Source organism: Neofelis nebulosa, chromosome 17, assembly GCF_028018385.1.
Source record: "Neofelis nebulosa isolate mNeoNeb1 chromosome 17, mNeoNeb1.pri, whole genome shotgun sequence".
Taxonomy (NCBI): domain Eukaryota; kingdom Metazoa; phylum Chordata; class Mammalia; order Carnivora; family Felidae; genus Neofelis; species Neofelis nebulosa.
This window is the reverse complement of record NC_080798.1, coordinates 3,854,771-3,878,771: the sequence shown is the minus strand read 5'-3', so window position 1 is coordinate 3,878,771 and position 24,001 is coordinate 3,854,771. Positions and strand designations below refer to the sequence as shown.

The 24,001-nt window shown below is 51.0% G+C and overlaps 2 protein-coding genes across 4 annotated transcripts; one reads left to right on the top strand and one right to left on the bottom strand.

Moving 5' to 3' along the window:
- Window positions 1-8,249: 8,249 nt before the first annotated feature.
- Window positions 8,250-15,081, top strand: LOC131500004 (leukocyte immunoglobulin-like receptor subfamily B member 3). 3 transcript variants are annotated; one of them, XM_058708671.1, is made up of 12 exons: window positions 8,251-8,690; window positions 8,896-8,931; window positions 9,098-9,382; window positions 9,528-9,827; window positions 10,064-10,345; window positions 10,645-10,944; window positions 11,436-11,471; window positions 12,414-12,530; window positions 12,918-12,963; window positions 13,042-13,082; window positions 13,301-13,353; window positions 14,062-15,081. In XM_058708671.1, the coding sequence occupies exons 1-12, from the start codon at window positions 8,567-8,569 to the stop codon at window positions 14,251-14,253; spliced, it is 1,812 nt and encodes a 603-aa protein (XP_058564654.1). In that variant the 5' UTR covers window positions 8,251-8,566; the 3' UTR covers window positions 14,254-15,081. The 3 variants fall into 3 exon arrangements, with proteins under 3 accessions (XP_058564655.1, XP_058564654.1, XP_058564653.1); XM_058708670.1 differs by having other exon boundaries at window positions 12,915-12,963; XM_058708672.1 differs by lacking the exon at window positions 8,896-8,931 and having other exon boundaries at window positions 8,250-8,690; window positions 12,915-12,963.
- On the bottom strand, window positions 15,070-21,700 carry RPS9 (ribosomal protein S9). The gene is made up of 5 exons (XM_058708691.1): window positions 21,587-21,700; window positions 21,228-21,349; window positions 20,878-21,000; window positions 16,182-16,368; window positions 15,070-15,324 (listed from the first exon to the last, which is right to left on the bottom strand). The coding sequence occupies exons 2-5, from the start codon at window positions 21,322-21,324 to the stop codon at window positions 15,147-15,149; spliced, it is 585 nt and encodes a 194-aa protein (XP_058564674.1). The 5' UTR covers window positions 21,325-21,349; window positions 21,587-21,700; the 3' UTR covers window positions 15,070-15,146.
- Window positions 21,701-24,001: the final 2,301 nt, after the last annotated feature.

The window sequence follows — 24,001 nt, the reverse complement described above, 5'->3', positions numbered from 1 at the left end:
GGGAGTTTTCCTTGTTGGAAAGTTGTTTTAACTACATATACAATTTAATATTTTAAAGAATATTAAGGTTATCTCTTCTTGAATGAGTCTTGGTAGTTTCTGTCTTTCAGGAGTTGGTCCATTCAAGGACCTAGAGGTTGTTATGCCAAGTGAAATAAGTCAGACTGAGAGAGACAAATACCATATGACTCCACTCATAAGTAGAATCTAATAAACAAACAAACAAAAAGGAGAATTAGACCTACAAATACAGAGAACAAACTCATGGTTGCCAGAGGGAAGAAGGGTGGGGGAATGAGCAAAATGGGTGAAAGGGAGTGGGAGATACAGGATTCCAGTTGTGGAGTGAGTCACAGGAATAAAATGCACAGCACAAGGACTAGGGCCAACGATACTGTAATAGCAATGTGATGGGACAGAGGGTAGCTATAATTTGGTGAACATAGCATAATGTATAAAGCTGTCAAATCACTAAGTTGTAAACCTAAAATTAATGTAACATTGTATGTCAACTATACTGAAAAAAGAAAAAGAGAGAGTTGAACCATTCAAGTTGCCAAATTTTGGGGCACAGAGTTTGCAGTGTTCTCTTATATTCTATTAATGTCAGTGTGGTTTGTAGTGATGTCCTGTCATTCATTCCAGATTTTGGCAAGTTATGTCTTCCATTTTTCATGATTAGCCTGGCCAGGCATTGTCAATTTATTGGTCTTTTTAAAGAATCAGCAGTGGGTTTCATTGGCTTTTGTTACTGTTTTTCTATTTTTGGTTTCACCAACTTCTGCCCTTTATCATGCTCACTTTGGGGTGAGTTGTTCTTTTTCTTGTGTCTTAAGATGGAAGCTTAGGTTAGTGACTAGAAACTACCCTTTTTAAAATATGAACACTCATTGCTCATACTTTCCTCTTAAATGCGTGTTAGCTGCATCCCACAAAGTTTAGTATGCTGATTTCATTTTCATTCAGTTCAAAATATTTTCCAATTTTCCTTGAGCTCCTCTTTGCCCCATGAATTATTTAAAAGTGTGTTGTTTAATTTCCAAATAACTGAATATTTTCCAGATTATCTTTTTTTAATTAAAAAAAATTTTTATTTTAGAGAGAGAGAGCATGAGTGGGGAAGAGGGGCAGAGAGAGAGAGAGAGAGAGACAGAGAGAGAGAGAGAGAGACAGAGAGAGAGAATCTCAAGCAGGCTCCACACTCAGCACTGAGCCCAACATGGGGCTCGATCCCACAACCCTGGGATCACACGGTGAGCTGAATCAAAGAGTCAGGAATTTGACCGACTGAGCCACTCTGGGGCCCTGAGATTATCTTTTTTTTTTTTAATTTTTTTTTTAATGTTTATTTTTTATTTTTGAGACAGAGAGAGACAGAGCATGAACGGGGGAGGGTCACAGAGAGAGGGAGACACAGAATCTGAAGCAGGCTCCAGGGTCTGAGCTGTCAGCACAGAGCTCGATGTGGGGCTCGAACCCACGAACTGTGAGATCATGACCTGAGCCGAAGTCGGACGCCCAACCGACTGAGCCACCCAGGCGCCCCGAGATTATCTTTATAGTAATAGATTTTAACTTAAATTCCATTAGAGTCTGAAAAGAAGTGATGTAAGATATTGCTTCTTTTAAATCAGTTGAGCTTTGTTTTGTATCCAAGGATATGAACTATCTTGGCCAATACTCCATGTGCACTTGAAAGGACTGTGTATTGTGCTGTTGAGTGCTGTGTCAATTAGGTCAAGTTGGTTGATAGTGTAGCTAAGGTTTTCTATATCCTTGCTGATTTGCTCTTTGCTCTATCAATTACCAAGGGAGTCCCTGACCATAACTGTTGATTAACCATACTTACTGACAAGTAACTATTATTTACTTGTCCTCTCATTTCTGACAGTTTTTGCTTTCTGTGTTTGAAGCTCTGTGGTTTTGTGCATACATGATTAGGATTACTACGTCTTCTTGGTGAATTGACCTTTTTATCCCTGATAACTTTCTTGTTCCAAAGCCTACTTCACCTGGTATCTTTTACTTTACTGTCCTGGAGAGTATGGCCACTTTGGTGGATAGAAAGTTGCTGCTTCCTCCCAATTCCCGAAGACGTCCATGCCCTAGTCCCTGAAACCTGTGAGGATGTTACCTTACAGGCCAAAGAGACTTTGGAAATGTGACTAAATAAAGTACCTGATTATCTGGATGACCCCAATGTATTCACAGGCTTTTTATTAGAGGGAGGCGAAAGGTCAGAGCCAATGGTGGGGGATGTGAGGACAGAATCAAGAGGCTGCAGTAATGGAAGGAAGGGGTCAGGAGCCACATGCTGCAGGCTGCCTCTGGAAGCTGAAAAGGCATGGGGACAGATTCTCACTGCAGAGCTACCAAAAGCAAGTGGCACTGTTGACGCCTTGGCATTAGCCCAGTGATTTTGTACCTGTGACCTGCAGAACTGTAAGACAAATCTTTGTTGTTGGAAGTCACTAAGTGTGTGGCTATTTGTTATAGCAATCATAGGAAACTAATAAATCTACTTAAGCTTAACTTCCGATTAATGTTTGCAAAATGTATTCTTTCTCCTTTTACCTCCTGTAGACTGCACATAGTTGGGTCATGGTGGTGTTAATCCAGTCCTACAGTCTCTGCCATTTAATTGTGCTTTCACCGTTTACATTTAGTGTAATTATTGATAAGGTTGATTTTAGGCTTATCATTTTACTCTTTGCTTTCTGTCCCCCTCTTATTGTTTGTTCTTCAGTTTTCCCTCTCCTGCTTTCTTTTGGCTTTTTGGTATATTTTTAAGTATTCCACTTTTTAAATTAATTACTTTTTAAGGAGGCTCCACACCCAAGGTGGAGCCCAATGTGGGGCTTGAACTCAAGACCCTGAGATCAAGACCTGAGCTGAGATTGAGTCAGATGCTTAACCAACTGAGCCACCCAGGTGCCCCTAAGCATTCCATTTTACCTATTGGTAACTATAACTCTGTATCTCCATATGTTGTTTTTAAAGTAGCTGTTGTAGGTATTATACACACCTAATTTCACAGACTCTACATAGAGTTAATATTTCACTTCTTTCAGAGAAACACAGAAGCCTTACAAGTGTATACGGCCTTCACCCTCACATGCTGTATGTGTTGTATGTATTACACTTACATATATTCAAAGCTTCCGAGACATTGTTGGCTTTGCTTTCAACAGCCATACATATGGTAATGAATGTAAGAGGAAAGAAGTATGCTGTTAAATTTGCCTAGTTATCTACCTTTTTTGCTCATCTCTTTTTCTTGAACTTCCCGGCTTCCTTCTAGAATTAATTCCTTTCTGTCTGAAGAACTTACCATTTCTTGTGGAGCAGACCTGCTGGTCACAAACTCTTCCCATGTTCCTTCCTCTAAGAATGACTTTATTTTGCTCTCATTCCTTTAAAAAAAATTTAGAGAGAGAGAGAGGGAGAGAGAGAGAGAATGAGTTGGGGAGGGCCATGTGGGAGAGAATCCCAAGTAGGACCTGCACTGCCAGTGCAGAGCCCAACGTGGGGCTTGATCCCATAAACCATGAGATTTTGACCTGAGTCAAAATCAAGGGTCAGACAACTGACTGACCCACCCAGGAATCCCATTCCTGAAGAATATATCCAGAATTCTAGGTTGGCTCTGTTTCTCAGAACTTTAAAATCTTCTGACCGTGATGGTTTCTGATATGAAATCTGTAATCATTCTAATTGTTTTCCCTCTTTATGTAAAATGGCATCTCTCTTTCTTTCTCTTTTTTTTTTTTTTTTTTTTTTTGGTTTTGACTAGTTGAATTATGATTATGATGTGCATGGGCACGGTTCTTAAAGCTCATCCTATTTTGCATTTGCTGATCATCTTGGACATTGTACATGTCAATGTATGACTTTCAACAAATCTGTAAAATGGACACCTATTTATTTTTTCAAACTTTTTTTCTTCATTAGTATCATTCTCCTTTTGCTGGAAGATTGACTATATACATTGACTCACAAATCCCTGAATCTGTGTTCAATTTTAATTTTTTACCTTTATTTTTTAAAGAAAAATCTTTTTTGATAGATTTTTATTTTGTTTATTTTGAGGAAGAGAACACGAGAAAGTGGGGGAGGGGAGAGACAGAGGGAGAGAGAGAGAATCCCAAGCAGGCTAAGCTAAGAGTGGGGTCTGACTTGGCTTTGTCCCACAGCGGCAAGACCACCACCTGAGCCGATATCAAGAGTCAGGCGCTTAACCCACTGAACCACCCAGGCGCCCCACAAATTAAAAAAAAAATTATTTTAGAGAGAGAGAGAGAGTGGCGCCTGGGTGGCTCAGTCGGCTGAGCATCCGACTTCAGCTCAGGTCATGATCTCATGGTCCGTGAGTTCGAGCCCTGTTGTCGGGCTCTGTGCTGACAGCTCGGAGCCTGGAGCCTGGAGCCTGCTTCGGATTCTGCGTCTCTGTCTCTCTCTGCCCCTCCCCCACTCACGCTCTGTCTGTCTGTGTCTGTCTCTCTCTCTCTGTCAAAAACAAATAAACATTAGCGAGAGAGAGTGCAAGCGGGAGAGAGAGGCAGAAAGAGAGAGAAATTCCAAGTAGGCTTCACACTCGGCACAGAGTCCGACTCAGGGCTTGATCCCATGACCCTAGTATCATGACCTGAGCTGAAATCAAGACTTGGACGCTCAACGGACTGAGCCACTCAGGCACCCCGTATTCATTTTTTATATCTTTTTTTCCTCTACTGTTCAGATTGCACTTCCCTTGTTCTGTCTTCAAGTTCACGGACCCCTGCCTCTGTCATCATCCTGCCACTAGACACAATGGATTGTTTCAGTCACTTAATTTTGTTCTAAAATTTCCTCTTTCCCCCTTATAATTCCTATGCTGAGAGAAGTCTATTTTTTCCATTTATTGTACAAGTGTTTGCCCTTATTTCATGAAGCTTGATTATAAAACTGGCTTTTGATGGTTGGTCAGCTCAAGGTTGGTGTCTGTTGATTATTTTTTCCTTTGAGTGTTACTGAGACTTGCCTGTTTCTTTGAATTTTACATCAGGAGGCACTGGGTTCTGACACAATCTTCTGGGCAAGGTGGATGTTTGTTTGAGCAGGTTATCACCCTGCTTGGGTACTGACAGTGTGACATGCTTTCGAGGATGTAGCTCCCTGTCACAGTTCAGCTTTGACAGCCTGTGCTGCCCACTTCTCTGGTTTCACTTCCAAAATGACACCTGCTTACCGCCACTTCATCATTCTCTTGTTTCCTCCTAAAACGAAGGACAGATGTGTCTTGGGACCTGGTTATTCTGTTCTCCATGTCTCAGATCTTATCCTTTGGGTTTCTATTTTTATGATGTTCCACTGCATTCTGGAATACCTCCTGAGTTCTGTTTCCCAGTTCCCCAATTTTCTGATCAGCTATCTTCTATCCATTAGAGAATAGATCTTTTGAGTTCCTTCATTCAATTAATGAGTTCTGACCTATGAAATTTCCTTAGGGAGCACCTCTTTGTTTCCACTGAACAACTCTTCTTATATCACGCATGTCTCATCTTCCTCTGAGGACCTAAAGCATGCTTAGTTTTAAGTCTCCTTCCAGTTTTCAAGTTCTCTCCCTTGCCTTGGTTGGGAATTCCCTCAGTGACCGGGTCTGTGCTCTATTTTTCATGGCACAGTTGATTGTGTACACTCGGTCATTTTGCCACTGAGCTGACCCCTTCATAGCAGTTATCACCCCCATTTTCCTGCATTGTGAAGGCCTCAACAAGCGACCAGCTTGCAACTGCTTCAGACTTATGATCTGGAGGTTTTCCAAACTCAGTGTTCTGCTTAGGGTTCCAGCAGGTGCGCGGATCACTCAAAACTGAGCTCGTGCTACATGTGGGTATACATTGGTACCTGCCCGTCCTGTCGTATCTGGGCATGACCTCTGATCAGTGAGTGGGGGTACTGCAGCCCCCATTCAGACAGGCAGCAGGCTCAGAGCTCCTGGCCTCACACCAGGAACCCGTATCTCCTTTGGGGCTTTGCCACCTGTCACCACGTGGACACGGCAAACCAGGTCCTGGGGCCCGTCCCTGAGATGCATCACCAAGCCCACTCAGCGCTGGTCTCTGCTTACGTCTAGGGATTCACGCTGCATTTCTGGCTCTGATTTGTTTTCACTGTGGCTACACATCTTACAAACCTTTATCTAGCATTTCGGTGTGTTTGGAGTGTGGCCTTCAAGTGGCCCCAAGATATGAACTCTGGCACTGCAGCCACCTGAATGTCGACAAGCCACACATGAAATCGCCCCTGTGTGTCTCAGGCATCACAGCACTCCTGAGGGGAGAGGCCCCTATCTCATCACCATGAGGAACAGAAGACTCAGGAAGGGGAAGTATGTGCTGAAGACTGACAGTGTTTCAGCTTCAATTAAATCTCTGAATTGCCTCCAGCGCCTGCTCTTACCCAGTGCCTGCAGGAGGGACACACAGTATGGGACAGAGAGGCTATCCCATGGAGGGGACGGGGCCCTGAGGCAGCAGAAAGGACTCAGATGTTCTGAAGGGAGGTGATGAAAAGAAGATGGTGATGACTTACAGGAACAAGGAAGTCAGTGAAGGGAAGTGTTGGGGGTAAAGAAAATCCACAATACCAGGGCAGGAGGAAGGGCTGTGCTACCTTGGGAGAAATGACCATCTGTCTTCGATGACTTCCCGACACCCTCCTCTCCCTGGGTCATCCTCCTGGGGCAGCCCCACTGGCTCCTCCAGGCACAAGACAGAAGGCGAAGAGCCTTCGCCACCGTGCTCTTGCGCTCACGTCCAGTCACCGGATACACACCACCACACCGCTCGAGACCCTCTTAACAACGGCCAACCCCTCGCAAGACTCAAGAAGCGTGTGTGCATCACCACGCCGGCCTCCCTCCTGCTCCTCCCACCAGGCCCCCCTTCCCCTGTTCCTCCCTCCCACCATCTCCAAGGGACCCTTCCAATCACCCTGCCTGGTCGGGTCCCGTGTGAGGCTCCAAACGCTCCCACCCTCTCCTTTACGAAGCTCTATGTTGCACCATCTCATCTGCAAGGCTGTGACCGTCTGGCCGGAGCTAAACCCACCAGCCCCACAAAGAAAACCCACCCTCCAAACCGAACACCTCCCCGAGTGCACACAAACCGAGCTACTTAACGATTCTGTGCCTTCTGTCTGGCTGTCCCATCAGCCAGTCTGAACCTGGCCAGCTCCTCTCCCACCTGCCAGACTGGGAGGCCACCCTGGCTCGTTTCACTCAACTCTAAATGTGTTTTGTGTCGTAGGTTCCTGTAAGGCTTCAATGAAAAAACCCCATCAACAACTTAAAATACTGATCAATACGGGATCTCACAGCCAGATGAGTGCTGGGGTTTCACTACTGATTATCAATACAACTAATTACCAACAGAGCCCTCCCACATTATATTTCCTACAGTGTCTTTTCCAAACAGAAACCCGTTCATACTGTCTGCTGGCTAAAATCTTCCCACTGCTTTAAAGATGAAATCTCTAAGGCTGGCGTGATTATCAGACTCCTGTGTGACAAGGCCATGGCCTCCTCCTGATTGCTCTCAATTCTGAGAACAGCTCAAGATCTTTCTAGTCGAGGATGCCCTTCACTCCCATTTCTGCTACCCCTGGTTCCTGCCTTCTGTCCCTCCATACCCCAGAGGGACCACAGGTTGTATGACATCTACCTGTTATCGAATCTCATGGTTCCCTGTTTTTTCTTTTTTCTTTATTTAATGTTTATTTATTTTTGAGGGAGAGAGAAAGACAGAGCACAAGTGGGAGAGGGGCAGAGAGAGAGGAAGACACAAAATCCAAAGCACGTTCCAGGCTCCAAGCTGTCAGCACAGAGCCCAACGAGGGGCTCAAACTCACGAACTGTGAAATAGTGACCTGAGCCGAAGTTGGACGCCCAACCTACTGAGTCACCCAAGCGGCCCCACCCCCACCCCCACTCTGTTTTCTTTTTAGTTCCAACCTGGAACAGTCCTGTAAGACCGAAAACAGAATTGTTTCTTTCCTACCTAAATATTTGTATTGTCTGTTGTCACTAATCAGAGCCCCATGAGTCCAGGGAAGGAAGGACTCTGTCAGCCTCATCAATGATTCTCCAATGCCTGGTGCCATGACTGGACGTGGTAACTACTCACTAAATGTTAGTTGATTGACAGGGTGGTGGAAGGAAGGAAGAGAATTTGCATTTACGGAACTCAGGAAAGGGAAGTGTCTCACCCAGATCACACAGCCTCTCTCTGTAAGAGGCATAGGCACAACTGGAACTGAAATTGGGCCGGCTCCCAGGTTCGGCCCACCCTCCCCGACCTTGGCTTCTGTGACCAGAGTCGCTCTCTGGACTTGGGCTTGGCGGGGAACAGGCAGAGCGGCAGGGTCGCGTGGGGTCTGGTGAGACTCACATCTGGTCTGAAAGGTCACAGGGCCTCTGCTGTCGGGCGTCCTTCAGGGAGAGCAGAGCAAGGCCCCGGAGGGGGTGTTCCCCTTCCTGTAAGGCCTCTCGTGAGGAACCCATGATGGGGACCACAGAGCCTGGGCCATGTCACACCCTGTGCATGTGTCTGTCCTGTGGACTCTGAGGACTTTTAAGCTGTCTGTCTGCACCGCTGGGACCATGGGAGGCAGCGTCAGGACCCAGACCCTCACCGCCCTTCTGTGTCTCGGTGAGCTTTCTGGACAAGAGGAGGGATGGGTGGCTCCCGCCCTGCCCCCAGGCCCTGGGCCCTGAGAGACCTCAGGACTTGGGAGGCATGTTGGGGGCAGGACTTCTGGGGGCGAGACAGTGACCCCCGTGGTCATTGGACCTGACTGGGCCTGGAACAGCTACATGCGGGTGGGGGGACACTCTCACAGGGAACTCTCTTCCAGGGCTGTGTCGGGGTCCATGGGACCAGGTACAGGCAGGTGAGTGCTCCCCAGACCTCCTGTTTCCACCCAACAACCCGCTGGGCAGCTGGGGGGCACAGAGGGTCTGGGCTGATGGTGACCAGTCCGGGAGGGGCCTTGGCGTGACAGGTGGGAAACAGGGGAGAAGGGCACCCTTGCAATTCCCCATCTGACTCCTTTCCAGGGTACCTTCCCAAACCCTCCATCAGGGCTGACCCCAGCCCCAATGTCACCAGGGGGACCCCTGTGACCATCTGGTGTCAGGCATCTCTCCAGGCTGATGTCTACTATCTGTATAAAGAGAGGGTCTCTGAACCCACGTCCATGGAGATCTCACAGGATTCCAGCAACAAGGCCAGTTTCTCCCTTGGATTCATGAGTCCGCACAATGCAGGGCGATACCAGTGTCAATATCACAGCAGGAACGGCTGGTCACAGCGGAGTGACCTCCTGCCCCTGGTGGTGACAGGTAAGGCAGAAGCTGGCCCCTCCCCTGGGGCCCCTCCTCCAGGTGGAAGGGAACAGAGTGTGGCCTCAGGGGACTCTCGCTCACTGTCCACACTGGGGTACGTGGGGCGATGGCCCCTTTAACACTGCCCCTCCTTCTCCCTCAGGAGTGTACAACCCACCCTCCCTCTCAGCCATCCCAGGCCCTGTGGTGTCCTCAGGAGGGAACGTGTCCCTCTCCTGTAGCTCACAGTACCCAGGGCAAACCTTCCGTCTGCTGAAGGAGGGGGGAGCTGACGCGCCCCGACCCCTGGAATTGAAGTTCCCTCGTGAGAAGAGTCAGGCACTGTTCCCTGTGGGCCCCGTGAGCATCTCCCATGGGGGGACCTACAGGTGCTACGTTTCTCCAGCTTCCTACCCGTATGTGTGGTCACTCCCCAGTGACCCTCTGCACCTTCAGGTCACAGGTGAGGGGCCCCTGCCCTGCCCTGCCCCACCTACTTCCTGGGCCCAAATGACTGACCTAAGCCGTGTGCCCAGTGGAGCCCTGGGGGTGATAGAAAGTGGGTGGGGCCCTGGCCTCCTGAAGTCAGACGACAGATGGAAGCTATGGTGGAGGGGGGTGCTCATGAGAGCCTCGCCTCAGGCCCTGGGGCCAACGTGGGGTGTGCATCCCCTGGTGCCTCTGTCCCCTCCCGTCTAGGCGCCTACAGGGAGCCCACCCTCTCAGCCCAGCCAGGCTCGCTGGTGCAGGCTGGAGACAACCTGACCCTCCAGTGTCATTCAGAAGCCGGATTTGACACATTCGCTCTGATGAAGGATGAGGGGCTCACACCTCCCGTGCGTTTAGATGGGCAGCCCAGCCCTAACTTCCCCCTCAGCCTTGTGAGCATCACCCACGGGGGCCGGTACAGATGCTATGGTGGACACAACCTCTCCTCCACGTGGTCGGCCCCCAGTGTCCCCTTGGACATCTTCATCACAGGTGAGAGACCCACTCCCCATATTTCTGTCTGCTCAGGGTGTTGGGGCCATGGTCACCGCTAGGGGTGATAGGGTCCAGGTAGAGGATAAGGAGCAGAGGCTGAGATGGAGTCTAGGAACAGGGACAGAGAAAGGGACAGTGAAGGCCAAGGAAACAAAGGACACCCATCAGAGAGACAAGAGGAACTGAGACGGGGCACACAGAGTCCCAGCAGAGAGGACAGTCATCACCCAGCTCAGGGTCAAGGGTGTGTGAAGGGGGAAGCAGATCTATACAGGTCATGAATTTCCCTCCCGCAGGCCTGTACAGGAAACCATCCCTCTCGGCCCAGCCGGGGCCCTCAGTGTCCTGGGGAGAGAGTGTGACCCTGCAGTGTCGCTCGGAAATCTGGCTCGACACCTTCTACCTGTCCAAGGAGGGGTCACCTGCTCCTCCCCAGCACATTCGTCTGCAGGACACAACTGCACCTTATCAGGTCAACTTCAACATGAGTCCTGTGACCTCAGACCATGAGGGGACCTACAGGTGCTACGCCTCATCCAGCACCTCTCCCTACCTGTTGTCACACCCCAGTGACCCCCTGGAGCTGCTGGTCTCAGGTGAGGGGCCCCAGTCCTGTCCCCTGTGTGTCGTCGTGGTCAGGGACCTGTCAACGGGGAAATGCTAGGCTGGGACGGGAGTGAGGGGGTCACAGAAGGAGGGGAGCAGCAGACAGGAACCTCAGCTCTCAGAGCGATGGTCAGGGCAACCCCCATCCCTGCCTCCTACCCTGCCTGCTGAGGCCCTGACAGAAAGGAGGGAGGTGAGGCCAGAGGCTGACCACCCCCATCCTCCTCCAGTCTCCAGTTCTAAGAGCTCCTCACCCAGAGACACCAACACGAGAGTGGGGGACTAGCAGAGGCGTGGATCCCTGGGGGGACCAAGATCACCATCTCTGGCATGGCTCGTGTCAGGGGTGACCACGGGGCTCCAGGGGGCTCTGAGTCTGGGCCAGATGGAGGAGGGAAAGGTGGGCTCCCACCTGAGGGACCAGCACCCTGAAGTGGGGAGCATAGAGCACCCCTCCTTACCTCTCTTTCCCGGTCCCCAGGAGGCTCTGAGGATGCACCAGTCACCCCATGGAGGGGTAAGTGGAGTCTCTGTTGGGAGATGCGGGTGGGAGGAGCTCAGTCTAGGCTTGCCTCAGTCTCTTCCTGAGATTATGGCCTGAGAAGCTCCTTCTCACCGAGACAAGTCCTCTGATTGCAAAGGGCAAGAAGGTGGCTGCACTGTGTGTGGGGTGCGGCAGGGTGGGGGGCGTGGGCACACACAGGAGGTGTCTGAGTTCACCCCCACAGACGGCAATGGGGGCTCAGCCCGAGAGTTGCTGTGCAGTCAGGGAGAGAGCAAGGGTTGGAAATCAGGTTCAGGCCCAGATCTGCTTCTCCCCCGCTGTGGGATCCTGGACAAGTCCGTCCCTCTCCGAGACCCATGGCTAACTGTCAGCACAACAGGCCTCCTGTCGCCTCCCTCAGGCCCACTGAGAGATTCTGGTGAACGCCCTCAGCATGGCCCCTTTTAGAGCTCGGGAAGGGGAGAGCCCTCCCTCCTGCCCTTGTGGATGCGTGTCCACACACACACACACACACACACACACACACACACACGGCACATCCACACAGGCCCCCAAGGGGTGTTGGGCCTGTGCACAGTGGGAGACAGATCTGCGCTTGGGCGGGGCGGAGATTGGGTTTGGTGAACAGGTCTCCACTCTGGTGTTCTGCCAGTGGGGGAGGGGTAAGGGGACAGCATGGAAAAAACCCAAAATTCCATTAGGAAACCCACAGCTCGGGTTCCAGTCCCAGCCCTGCCGCCTCCACTCTGGGCCACCTGGGACACGTGATCAGCCTCCCTGTGCCTCACTTTCCTGTCTGTGGAGTGGGGGGGTGGGGGCGGGGCGGCAGTGCCCTGCTGCGTGACCCTTGACAGGGTCAGAGGTGAATGCCCAGGGCCCAGCACGTGCCTGGCACACAGCAGGCGCCCAGTTAAATGGCATCACTGGCTCCTTCACGGTGTGGCTCTGCCCAAGGTCCCAACCGGTACCTGTACGTCCTCATCGGGGCCGCGGGGGCCTTCGTCCTGCTGCTCTGCCTCCTCGTCGTCCTCCTCGTCCGTCGCCGGCGTCGGGGCAAAGGCAGGAAGCCGGGTGAGAAGGGACGGGGGTGACCAGCCCCAGGGGGTGGTGGCTCTCCTGTGGGTGGATGGAGAGTGGCTCAGGGCGCCAGCCAGAGGGAAACCAGACGCGGGAAAGGCCAGCGTTGAACTCCAGCATCACCCAGTGAGAAAGTCTGGAGAGAGGAGTACATGTGAGCATACGTGTAAATATTTTAATTTTTTGCCTTCTCAAATTTATGAAATGCTTGAAAACACATCCAAGTTTTGTTTTTTGTTTGGAACGTCTTTGTTTTGAATTCTATACGGTGATGGGAGGGGATTATAATCTTTCCAGTTCTGAGATCCTCAGCTTAAGGCAGGCCCAGGGGAGGGTTCTACGGTGGGGTGCCAGAGGCTGATTTCCAACTCCCCGCAGCAGCAGCAGCCACAATCCCAGCACCTGAGGATGAAGGCCTGCGTGGGAGGTAAGACCTCTCCGAGACCCCACTCTCACCAGCTGGTGGCCCCCTTACTGCCGCCTAACAGCCCTGTCTCCTCCCCAGCTCCGGTCCCGCTGCCACGGCCGCCCAGGATGAGAACTTGTGTAAGGCGAAGTGTGGGGCCACCCTGGGGAGGAGGCGGGCCCAGAGAATGTGGGTGGGCAGTGGAGGCTGTGGATTGGGAGAGGGTCCTGGGCTCGGGTGTGAGAGAGCATCTGATCACCTTGTGGCCTGGTAACATCACTGATCTCTGGGCTCCTGCCATACAAGATCTCAAGGGATCTTGGCAAGAGATGGGACCGCCTTTTTCTGTCCCTACCAGATGCTGTCATGAAAGACACACAGGCTGAAGAGGACAGACAGCTGGACAGCCAGGTGGGCTCCCTGTGGTCCTGACCAGGGCACCCCTGCCTCTCTGTTCATGTGATAAATCCAGCAGACACTCCACCCGACAGCCCGCAGCCTCTCCCTTCTGGAAGCACGCCACTCTCTGGGCGGCTACAACCTCAGGGTCCTTGGTCTCTTCTGTCGAGCTGTTGGGGACACTCAGGTCAAGGGGGCAGGGTTGGAGTTTAGGGCTGCCTGTGCCCTGCACAAAGGGCTGAAATCCAGGCCCTGGGCCAGTAGAGGCCCAGAGGCGGAACCTCCTAAAATCTACACAAAGTGGTCCTGTAGCTTACCTCAGTCCTCTTTCTGTTCAGCCTTTCCCCATCTGTCCCACCCACAGCCACGGCTGTTCACGCGATTCACCCTGGCCAACAGGCTGAACCCCCTGTGGGGGCGTGGGGGCCTGTCCATCCACGTTGATGGCCACACTCAATTCCTACCTCCAGCCTTGCCCTCCCCCAGCACGATTCCAGGGGCCAACCATCCACGTACCAGCTGTGTCCAGGCAGCAGGCACTTTGGACCCCCAATAGCCCTCCTCCCCCAGATACAAACTGAAGGAGGGCAAGGGGGGTTCAAGACCATCCCTCACGGTGTCTAACAGGACCTTAGACCCCCCGTGGGTGCATCCTCTCCTCCCCAGGCCTCAGGCTTTCTTCTGCTCCAGCCACATGCCTTTCCTCTCCTTCTGCTCCAGGCTGTAGTCTCTGAAAACTCCCAAGATGGGACTTATGCCCAGATCAACAGCTTGGTCTCTGAAGACCCTCAGGATGTGACCTATGCCCAGCTCAACTGCCTGACCCTCAGGCGGGTGACAAGTGGACCCGCTTCCTCCCAAGCAGCGCCTCCAGCAGAGCCCAGTGTGTACGCATCTCTGGCCATCCGCTAGCCCAAGCAGGACCCACACTCCAGGGGTCTGCGAGGTCTCCTGCAGGGAGCCTGGAGGGCAAAGGAGCTGCCCACAGTGGGTACTACCTGATCCCACCCAGCCTGGAGGCAGGACAAGGACCCAACTACTGGGACCTTGTGGAAACTGCTTCCAGGAATTCCCATCACCATACAGCTGACCTTAGGGTTCCTGTAAAGTGACCCTGACTCCAAGGATTCCCATGGAAATGCCAAGACCACCAAGTGGTAACCCTGGTGGTGGGGGAAGGGCAGGGCCTACCAACCAGCACTAGGACAGGACTACTCAGGACCTTCTGTAGGCTTCGTGGCAGCCAGGCAGCCTCCCAGGACCATCACTGCGAAGCTGGGTCTAAATGTCCTTTCCCACAGGCCCCTAATTCGGACTCACCCACTTCCCAACCCCACCAAAATGAGCTTTGAAATCAGTCTGTTCACCTTCTCAAGGGCTTCCTACCAAAACCCAACTACAGTAGTTCGTCTCCACCTGTGACCCCAGGTTCAGCTCTTTGCACCCACCCCCAACATTTAACCCGACCCCCACTCACTACTTCTCTGCCTGGAAAGGACTCCACCCCACCCCAATGCAAACAGCTGGCTCCCAGCAGCAGACATGAGCGGGGTGTACTTCCCCTACCCCAACAAGGAACCCCGGCTGGTAGGCTCCCCAGGCCCCTCTAAGCAAGAGGCAATGCTCCAAGTGTGAACTTGCTAGGATGAGGAAGCCTAAGCTTTTTCCCACCACAGAAGCCTGTGTGTTCAGAGAAGGAAGGAGAACAGACCCACCAATAAACACCAGTTCCAAAGGGTTGATTCTGTTTTATTATCTGACTAGAAAACTAGGCAATCCATAGCCCAGCGGTGGGGCGGGTGGGCTCAATCCTCCTCCTCGTCATCTCCGGCTCCAGCCCCACCCTGGCCCTTCTTGGCATTCTTCCTCTTCACGCGACCAGGGCGGCCGCCCCCGTATGGAGAGCGCAGGGAGAAGTCGATGTGCTTCTGGGAGTCCAGGCGGACAATGAAGGACGGGATGTTCACCACCTGCTTTCGGACCCTGGAGGGGGGATGGCAGGTGAGGGGAGGGGGGAAAGGATCCCAGCAGGATGAGACCCTACTCTCTGCTTCGACTCTGCAGCCGGCAGAGTGGGTGCTGCAGCCACACTGACCCCACAGCACCTGTGCGATCAGGAGGGCGTCAGAGCATTGCGGGAGAGAGTTTTTCCTGTTCGCATCTTACAGAAGTGGAAACATTCACAAGTAAACCCCACACGTGACCACTAAGTAAGAAGGCAACGTGGCAGCAATTCCAGGATCTGATTTTTAAAACTCAACTGGGCTTCAGGTGTAGTACCTGAGATGCAGCATCACAGTCCTTGAAGCAGCCACCTGTCCAGGTTCTCTGGAACCCGACAGAGGGCAAACAGAGCACCCAGATACAGAACGCTTCTGCCCTGACAGCTGCCACCTGGAGCCAGCCAGACCCCTGCAGTCCCTGGCACTTGAGCATCAGACCACAGCCTGAGGCGAGCTTACCAAATTAATGTCCACATTGTGCAAGAACGGGGCGGCCACCAGGTGGGGGGCCCAACAGACAGCTGAACCCACGAACCCACTCAAGCCAGCTGGGCACACCCAGAGCGGTTACCTGTCCAGCTGCCTGCACGCCCGCAGAAGCCTTCACAAGGTGTACGGCTCAGGCCGCAGTGACCCTTGCGCTGGGCTAGGGGGAGGATGAGGCTGTCCCCAGCACCCCATGAGCTCTCTGCTTGGGTCAACCTGTACCCTCAAGGTATGTTCACACCCGTCACCTCCGAGGGCTGCACAGGAGGTAAGGACAGCAAACTCAGCGAGGGCAACCAGCAGAGGAGAGGATGGGGTGGAAGAGAGAGTCCGGGAGCCCAGAGGCAGTACCTGATATGGCGCTGGCGGATCAGCACGCGGGCATGGTGGATGGATTTGGCCAAGCCCAGCTTGAAGACCTGGGTCTGCAGGCGCCTCTCCAAGAAATCCTCGATCTTGAGGCCCAGGATGTAATCCAGCTTCATCTTGCCCTCGTCCAGCACCCCAATGCGCACGAGTCGCCGCAGCAGAGCGTTACCTGGTAGGAGGGGAAGAAGGAAGCACGCATTCAGTCTTCCGGCTCACTTCAGACTTCTTGGGAGCTCCCTAGCATGGAGGTGGGATGTGAGTGGGAAGCAGGGCCCATGACTCTGATGTAAGATCCAACACAGTGGCCACAGTGTGGCTCCTACAATCCTTACAACCACGCAACACCTACCTGTCTTACCAAGGAGGGCAGGTGACCACACCCACCTTTGTTCTCTGAAACAAGGAACAGAACCTTCTGTGAGCGGTCAGGAGAGTAATGAGACAATCCTGCCAGAGGACTTAACCACCCCCCACCGCCCCCAAAGACTAGGTGCTGCGGCTGCTAACCCATTATTCTCACAATGAAGCGCAGCGGTCAAGACCTAACCCGCTGGAGTCAAGAAACCGCTACTAGTCAGCCAAATCTGAGGCTCACCCGCCTTCCCTGACAATACAGGGCTGTCAGCACTTAGCCTCTAGGCCCTAGAAGCCTCAGACTGGGCACACATTTAAGAAGTATGTCATATACTCTACCAGTCTATCTGTGGTTTCCTGCTGAGAAATTATGGTGTGTTCATGCCAACAATGGCATGAAGTCATGCCCTTCTGCCAGTAACCCCCAGGTGCAGGAGGCCTTGCAATTTGCCCATAGCCCCTGACCACTCCACAGCGACCAGGACTTGGGATCCCGGAGGCAAACCCTGTCCCCAGGGTTCATACTCACACAGGCTCATAGCCTAACACCGTGACACTGGGGTAAAAGCCCAACTTTGCTTTTCCTTAAAAAGGATTAGTTTCGGGGCGCCTGGGTGGCACAGTCGGTTAAGCGTCCGACTTCAGCCAGGTCACGATCTCGCGGTCCGTGAGTTCGAGCCCCGCGTCAGGCTCTGGGCTGATGGCTCGGAGCCTGGAGCCTGTTTCCGATTCTGTGTCTCCCTCTCTCTCTGCCCCTTCCCCGTTCATGCTCTGTCTCTCTCTCTCTGTCCCAAAAATAAATAAAAAACGTTGAAAAAAAAATTAAAAAAAAAAAAAAAAAGGATTAGTTTCACTTCTCGTCAAGTGACCTTATCGTTAATTACAGCAAGACAATTCAAGGAAGCTCTCTGTACTATCCCGGATTCTTGGCATCATGACCCCTTGCCCCTGGAAAACTGCAGTCTTTCTAGCACAGCTAATGGAGAAAGACGATCAAAATGGAGAAACACTCTACCTTTCCCAACATCCCAAGTCTAGCATGGCTTTGTTCTTCACTCTAACGAATGCTCAACCTAAGATATGATATTTTCCCATTTACAAAAACATCAACAGGGGTGCCTGGGTGGCTCAATTCGCTGAGCATCTGACTTTGGCTCAGGTCATAATCTCATGGTTCATGGATTTGAGTCCCACATTGGTCTCTGCTGTCAGGGCAGAGTCAGCTTCAGATCCTGTGCTCCCCCACCATCAAAAAAACAAAAACAAAAAAACCCCCTAAACATTAAAATAGAAAGGTATTCCATGCCTATGGTTTGGAAGTATTGTTACAATATCCATGATACCAGGATGCCTGGGTGGCTCAATTGGTTCAGCCTCTGACTCTTGATTTTGGCCTAGGTCATGATCTCACGATTTGTGGGACTGAGCCCTGCAGCCAGCTGCGTGCTGATAACAGAACCTGCTTGAGATTCTCTCCCTCTCTGCCCCTCCCCTGGCTTGTGCTCTCTCAGGATAAAGGGAAATGCAAATCAAAACGACAGTGAGGTCACCTCACACCTGCCAAAAACAGTATCAAAGACAAAAAAACAGTCCGTGAAAATGTAAAGAAAGGGAACCCTCCCCTCATGCACTGTTGGTGAGAATGTGTAGGGGCGCCTGGGTGACTCAGTTGGTTGAGCACCCGACTTTGACTCAGGTCAGGATCTCGCAGTTCGTGAGTTCGAGCCCTGCGTTGGGCTCTGTGCTGACAGCTCAGAGCCTGAAGCCTGTTTTGGATCCTGTGTCTCCCTCTCTCTGTCCCTTCCCTGCTCATGCTCTGTCTCTCAAAAATGAACAAACGTTAAATTTTAAAGAGAATGTGAGATTGGTGCAGCCAGTCTGGAAAACAGGATGGAGTTTCCTCACAAGTCAAAACCAGAACTATGAGGACATAGCAATGTCACTTCTGGATATTTATCCAAAGAAAACGAACGCGCTAACTGGAAAAGGGAAGCTCCCCCCACGCTCTCTGTAGCATTATTTGCAGTGGCCATATTTGCATTCCATATTTGCATGGAAACAGCTTTAAGTGTTCACCGAATGACAGCTGAACGGGTAAAAGATGCGGCACCCACAAAGCGGGCGATTACGCAGCCATAAAAAAGAATGAAATCTTAGCACCTGCAACAGCACGGACGGACCCCGAGGTCCATGCCAAGTGGAGTCAATCAGAGACAAAGGCCATGATCTCACTTATACATGGAATCCACACAAAGCTACCACCAACAGAAATACCCCAAATCCGCAGACTCAGAGTACGTTATGGCGGTTGCCAGAGTCACAGGGGCAGTGGGTGAATGTGGTCAAAAAGTACCACATTCCAGTTACGATACTCACTGTAGACGAGAAAGTTGTCAAGAGAGCACATCTTTAAGACTTTATTTCTAAAGTAATATCTGCACCTCATGTGAGGCTAGAATTCACAACCCTGAGTCAAGAGTTGCTGCACCAATGGAGTACATCTTAAAAGATCTCATTACAAAAAAACTTTTTTTAAGCTACGGATAGTGACAGAAATGAACTAGATCACTTACTGTGATCATTTCATGGTACAAAGAAATATCGAATCACGCCACACATCTAAAAACCACATATAGTCTGTGAATTATACCTTGGTTAAAAAAAGACATTATTCAAATATTAATACAAAAGATGCCCCACACAAAAACTAGTTTGGGATTATCTACCAGCTAGGATACTTTTTGCCTTTTTTGTCCTCATGCTAGAGAACAGAAACTTGACATCAATTTTAGAATCTCTTTAGAAATTTCTATGTAAAATAAAACCACTATCATTAAAAGGCCTTTCCTCGTCCTAATGGCACAAAGCATTAAAATGCCTTAGTTTCTGATCTGAAAAATGGATGTTATACCTGTTTCTTTATAGCTGCCATGGGGATGGAGCCACAAACAGCTCCCAGCCAAGTGCTGGCTGCAACTACTTTAAGAGTCAAGGCCTTTTTAATAAAAATCAGAACACTTTCTCACCCAGTCACTTGCCTTTAGTGGGGAAGGCTAGACCTCAGGCTGGACCAGTGACAAACACCTCCAGGGATAGGCAGAGAGCCTGCAGGCTCCTTCCTGTCCAGTCGGGCTAAACACCTTCGTTTACTAAATGCCTACAAACCTATGGGCTGCCTTCCCCAGTAAAGTCCACTTCTGCCACGGAAACCACAAATACTCTGGGTTCACCTGCCCGGTCAGCCACAGGACTGCGTATCTGACCATGGGTTGGAGTACCTTGATCTTCAGAAAGTCCCTCTGCCCTCAATTAACTGGCTGGCTCCACAAAGACTTTTAGATCAAGTCCCACCCAGGCATCCACAGGGGAGGGGATTCCTGAATTTTCATGATCACGTGATCTATCGGTGATGGTTAAACAAGCTCCAGAGCTTTCTCAACCTCTAATATGACTGACCGCCCAACCATAACGGTGAAGGCTCAAATGTAAAAGCAGTTTCCTTCTCAGCTATAGATTGGAAAAGAAATCAAAAATTTAGAAACAAGCGAAACATGATTCCCAGCCCCCCCTATAAACCAAGTATCCCCGAGCTCAGGCCAAAGGCAGTATCAGGAGAGCTTCCAGGGAGCCCAACTTTAGGAGTTAACACAGAACAAGTGACCTGTACACTTGTGACAGCTTTCACAAGCTATTGTGGGATAGATACTCTGACTTCTTTCACATTCAGACACTGTTTCAACTGTTGGTCATGTTCTCTAAGATTCCTGGAAACTCTTCTCAGTCCACCCCATCACTGAGTTTGTCTGGACCCACTACGAGAGGATCACCTGTAAAATGTATCATAAGCTACCCCTAGGAAGCTGTCCTGCAGATTAAGTAACAAATCTAAAAAACTCAGAAAAATAAAACTCCAGCTACTTTAACATTATTATTGCCATCTTACAACCCGGAAAAACAAGAAAATCATAAGGTGATTGAAATCAGCTGTTGCTCTGGAAAGGTGGTAAAGTTCCCAAATGATCTGCATTCCCTTCCCAAATCATCACCCTACAGGCTGCCTTCCCGTTCAGGCTTTTGGAAAACACCGCTGACCACCTTATATAAAAGCAGGCAATGCTTGGGGAGCCCCGCGTCACACGCTTACAGAAAAGGGGGATTTGGCTCCAGACCCACTTTTCCCACGGATGACTTCCACTCAGGGCCAGAGGTGGGCTCCCCCCCGCTCGGCCCAGACCTTTGACCAACGGACGAGCAGAGGCGGGAGGGAGGCCGGCGGCGCCCAGCACCCAGTGTCCCTCCCGTGGGCTCGCGCACACTCCCTCACCTTCGAACAGCCGCCGCGGGTCCTTCTCGTCCAGCGTCAGCAGCTCCCGGGCAGCCTTGCGGATCTTGGCCAGGGTGAACTTGACCCTCCACACCTCACGTTTGTTGCGGAGCCCATACTCGCCTGCGAAGAGAGGGGTCTGGCTGCTGGGCGAGCGGGCTCGACCCCCCACCCAAGTGCAAACGCAAGGCTGGACAACCCCGCCAGGCCACAAACCATGCCCACCTCCGGGGGGGAGGCGGGACGCTCACGCGAGAACGCCCGCGGCAATGAGCACGTGTGCGACCTCACCCACGCGCCGGCCAAGCCCCACCTGGCCCGGAAACAGAAACCCGGGTCACACTACTCACCGATCAGCTTCAACTCTTGATCGAGGCGGGATTTCTCGAAGGGCCTCCGAGGGGTCACGTAGGTTTTGCGGCAAACCCAGCTCCGGGCCACCGGCATGTTGGCCGCGAATGTCCGCGTGCGCCTGCGCGGGACGGAAACCCGAGCCTATGAGGGCCGCGCACGGCGCCTGCGCAGTCCCACAACGCCGCCGCAGGCTCGCGAGAACGCCCGCGATGCCGCCAAAGCCGGCTCGCCCAGCGCCACCGCTCCGCAGTCCGTCCAACCACCTCCGACCGCCTTAACATACTCATTTCATGTCGGAAGGTCCTTACGCCCCTGCAACCCACACCCTGACCAGAGAGCCGGGCAGCACACTCACCCTCACCGTAGCCTCCGAGAGCTGAGAAAGAGAAACTTCCGCGGCCCGGCCTCGCTTTTATAGCAACGCCGCTGCCTGGTGACGTGGCGCGCACGCCGCCAGCCTGCACCAATCAGAAGAGGTGGTGCCCATGGGGCGCCTGGGTGGCGCAGTCGGTTAGGCGTCCGACTTCAGCCAGGTCACGATCTCGCGGTCCATGAGTTCGAGCCCCGCGTCAGGCTCTGGGCTGATGGCTCGGAGCCTGGAGCCTGTTTCCGATTCTGTGTCTCCCTCTCTCTCTGCCCCTCCCCGGTTCATGCTTTGTCTCTCTCTGTCCCAAAAATAAATAAAAAAACGTTTAAAAAAAAAAAAAAGAAGAGGTGGTGCCCAGCGGAAAGGCACTCGGAGAGAACAGGTAGGGCCGGAGGGGCGAGCTGAGTGTGCCGCCCGCGTCTGTCCTTGACGGGAGTCACGGCATCCGCCCCCGGGGAAGTGAGGACCGTCCTGCGCCCCTGGACAGTCACCTCACAGGACCCGCTAGCGAGCCTCTGAGTAGCGATGTCCACCTTCTCGGCTGCAGCCGCCCCCGCTCTAGGATTATAGGCACACCTGGGGATATTGGGGAATTAATTCCAGACCACCAATAAGGGAATATGGCAATAAAGCAAATGGAATGAATTTTTTGGTTTTCTAGTGGGTTTAAAAATCCTGTTTATACTATACTGTGGTCTATTACGTGGGCAATAGCATTATGTCTTTAAAAAAAAAAAAAAGTACATACCTTAATTTTAAAATACTGGGCTCCTGGGTGGCTGAGGTCGATTGAGCATGCCACTCTTTCTGGGTCAGGTCTTGATCCCAGGATTGAGCCCCGCGTCAGACTCGCGCTGAGCACAGAGTCAGCCTCTGTCTCCTTCTCCTTCTCCCTTGCGCGCGCTCTCTTTCTAAAAATAAAATCTTAACGCAGGGTTGCCCAAACTTTCAGTGTGTAAAAACGCGCCATGAAGCGACATGTCATAAGATGAATCGTGCCTCTATCGCATGTAATTCAAACCTCTCCCAATTCTTTGGGACTCTGGGAATTAACCTAACACCTTAACTTATCCATATTTCTTTATTTTATTTTTAAATTTTATCTAAATCCAAGTTAGTTAATAGTGTAATAACAGTTTCAGGAGTAGACTTTAGTGATTCATCACTTGCATAGAACACCCAGTGCTCGTCATTTATCTGCATTTCTTACAATCTTAGTAGAGGAACATCACTGTGTGATGCATCCAGTAAACATCCCCATGCAGATGGTGGTCATCTGCTTTCGCTGCCTCAAAGTTTGAAATAATGTGCCTGCGGCCAGCGCTCTGAAAGGAGAGGACCCCGCAGTTTGACCCTCTGCCTTTGTACTTGGTGCCCCTAACCTGCTCTCCCCATTCTCTGGGCCCCCAAAGTGGACGTCTGAAATGCAATTGATTTTTATTTTTATTTTTATTTTTATTTTTAAAAGGTTATTTATTTAGTGAGAGAGCAAGCATGAGTGGGGGAAAGGGCAGAGAGAGAGAGAGAGAGAGAGAGAGAGATAATCCCAAGCAGGCCCTGCACTCTGATGTGGAGTTTGAACCCGCGAACCGTGAGATCATGACCTGAGCCGAAACTAAAGAGTCGGATGTTTAATCAACTGAGCCCCCCAGGGGCCCCCCAGAAATGCAGTTGATTTTTGGACATTGATGATGTGTCCAGTGACATTGCATAAATCCTTTTCAAATTAGAATCATGGATCTTTATATGATTTTGAATAGTCCATGCACACAATTTTGTGATCCATTAATAATACAGCATTATTCTATCCATTTAGTGTTTACCACTTTTTTTTTTTTTTTTTGCTTTATTTAATTGGCTGGTTACTTCTTGAATACAAGTGGCAGCACCGAACATGGTTGTCTGAGTCTCCTTCACAGCACAAAGGTTTCAAGCTTTTGCCTGTAAAAATTATCCCTTTTATAAATTGGTGATCTGTTTTATCAAAAGCTTTGCATCTGTTGCTATTGTCCTGCTTTACTATTTCTTATTTTAATGTTTGAAGTGTATTGATTTTGGATATGAAACTCACCAGGCATTCCTGAAAAAAAAAGATACCTGCATTGTCATGACATGTTAACCTATTTTATAGATCGCTGAACCTTGTCTCTGGATATTTTGTTTAGGGACCTATACCTGAGTCCATGCGACGGAGCTCACCGTGATTTTCCCAGTTTGTAGTTTTCTTGCCAGGTTTTCGTGTTAATTTTTGTTTTTCTGGCCTGATAAAATGTGTCAGGGGAGCATTCCTTCTTTCTTTGTTCTCTGGGGAAGCCTGTGTAAGTTTGGTACGCGTATGTGTGCATGTGTGTTCACATGTGTGCTCACGTGTTTGTGGATGTAGGTGTGTCCATATGCCCACGT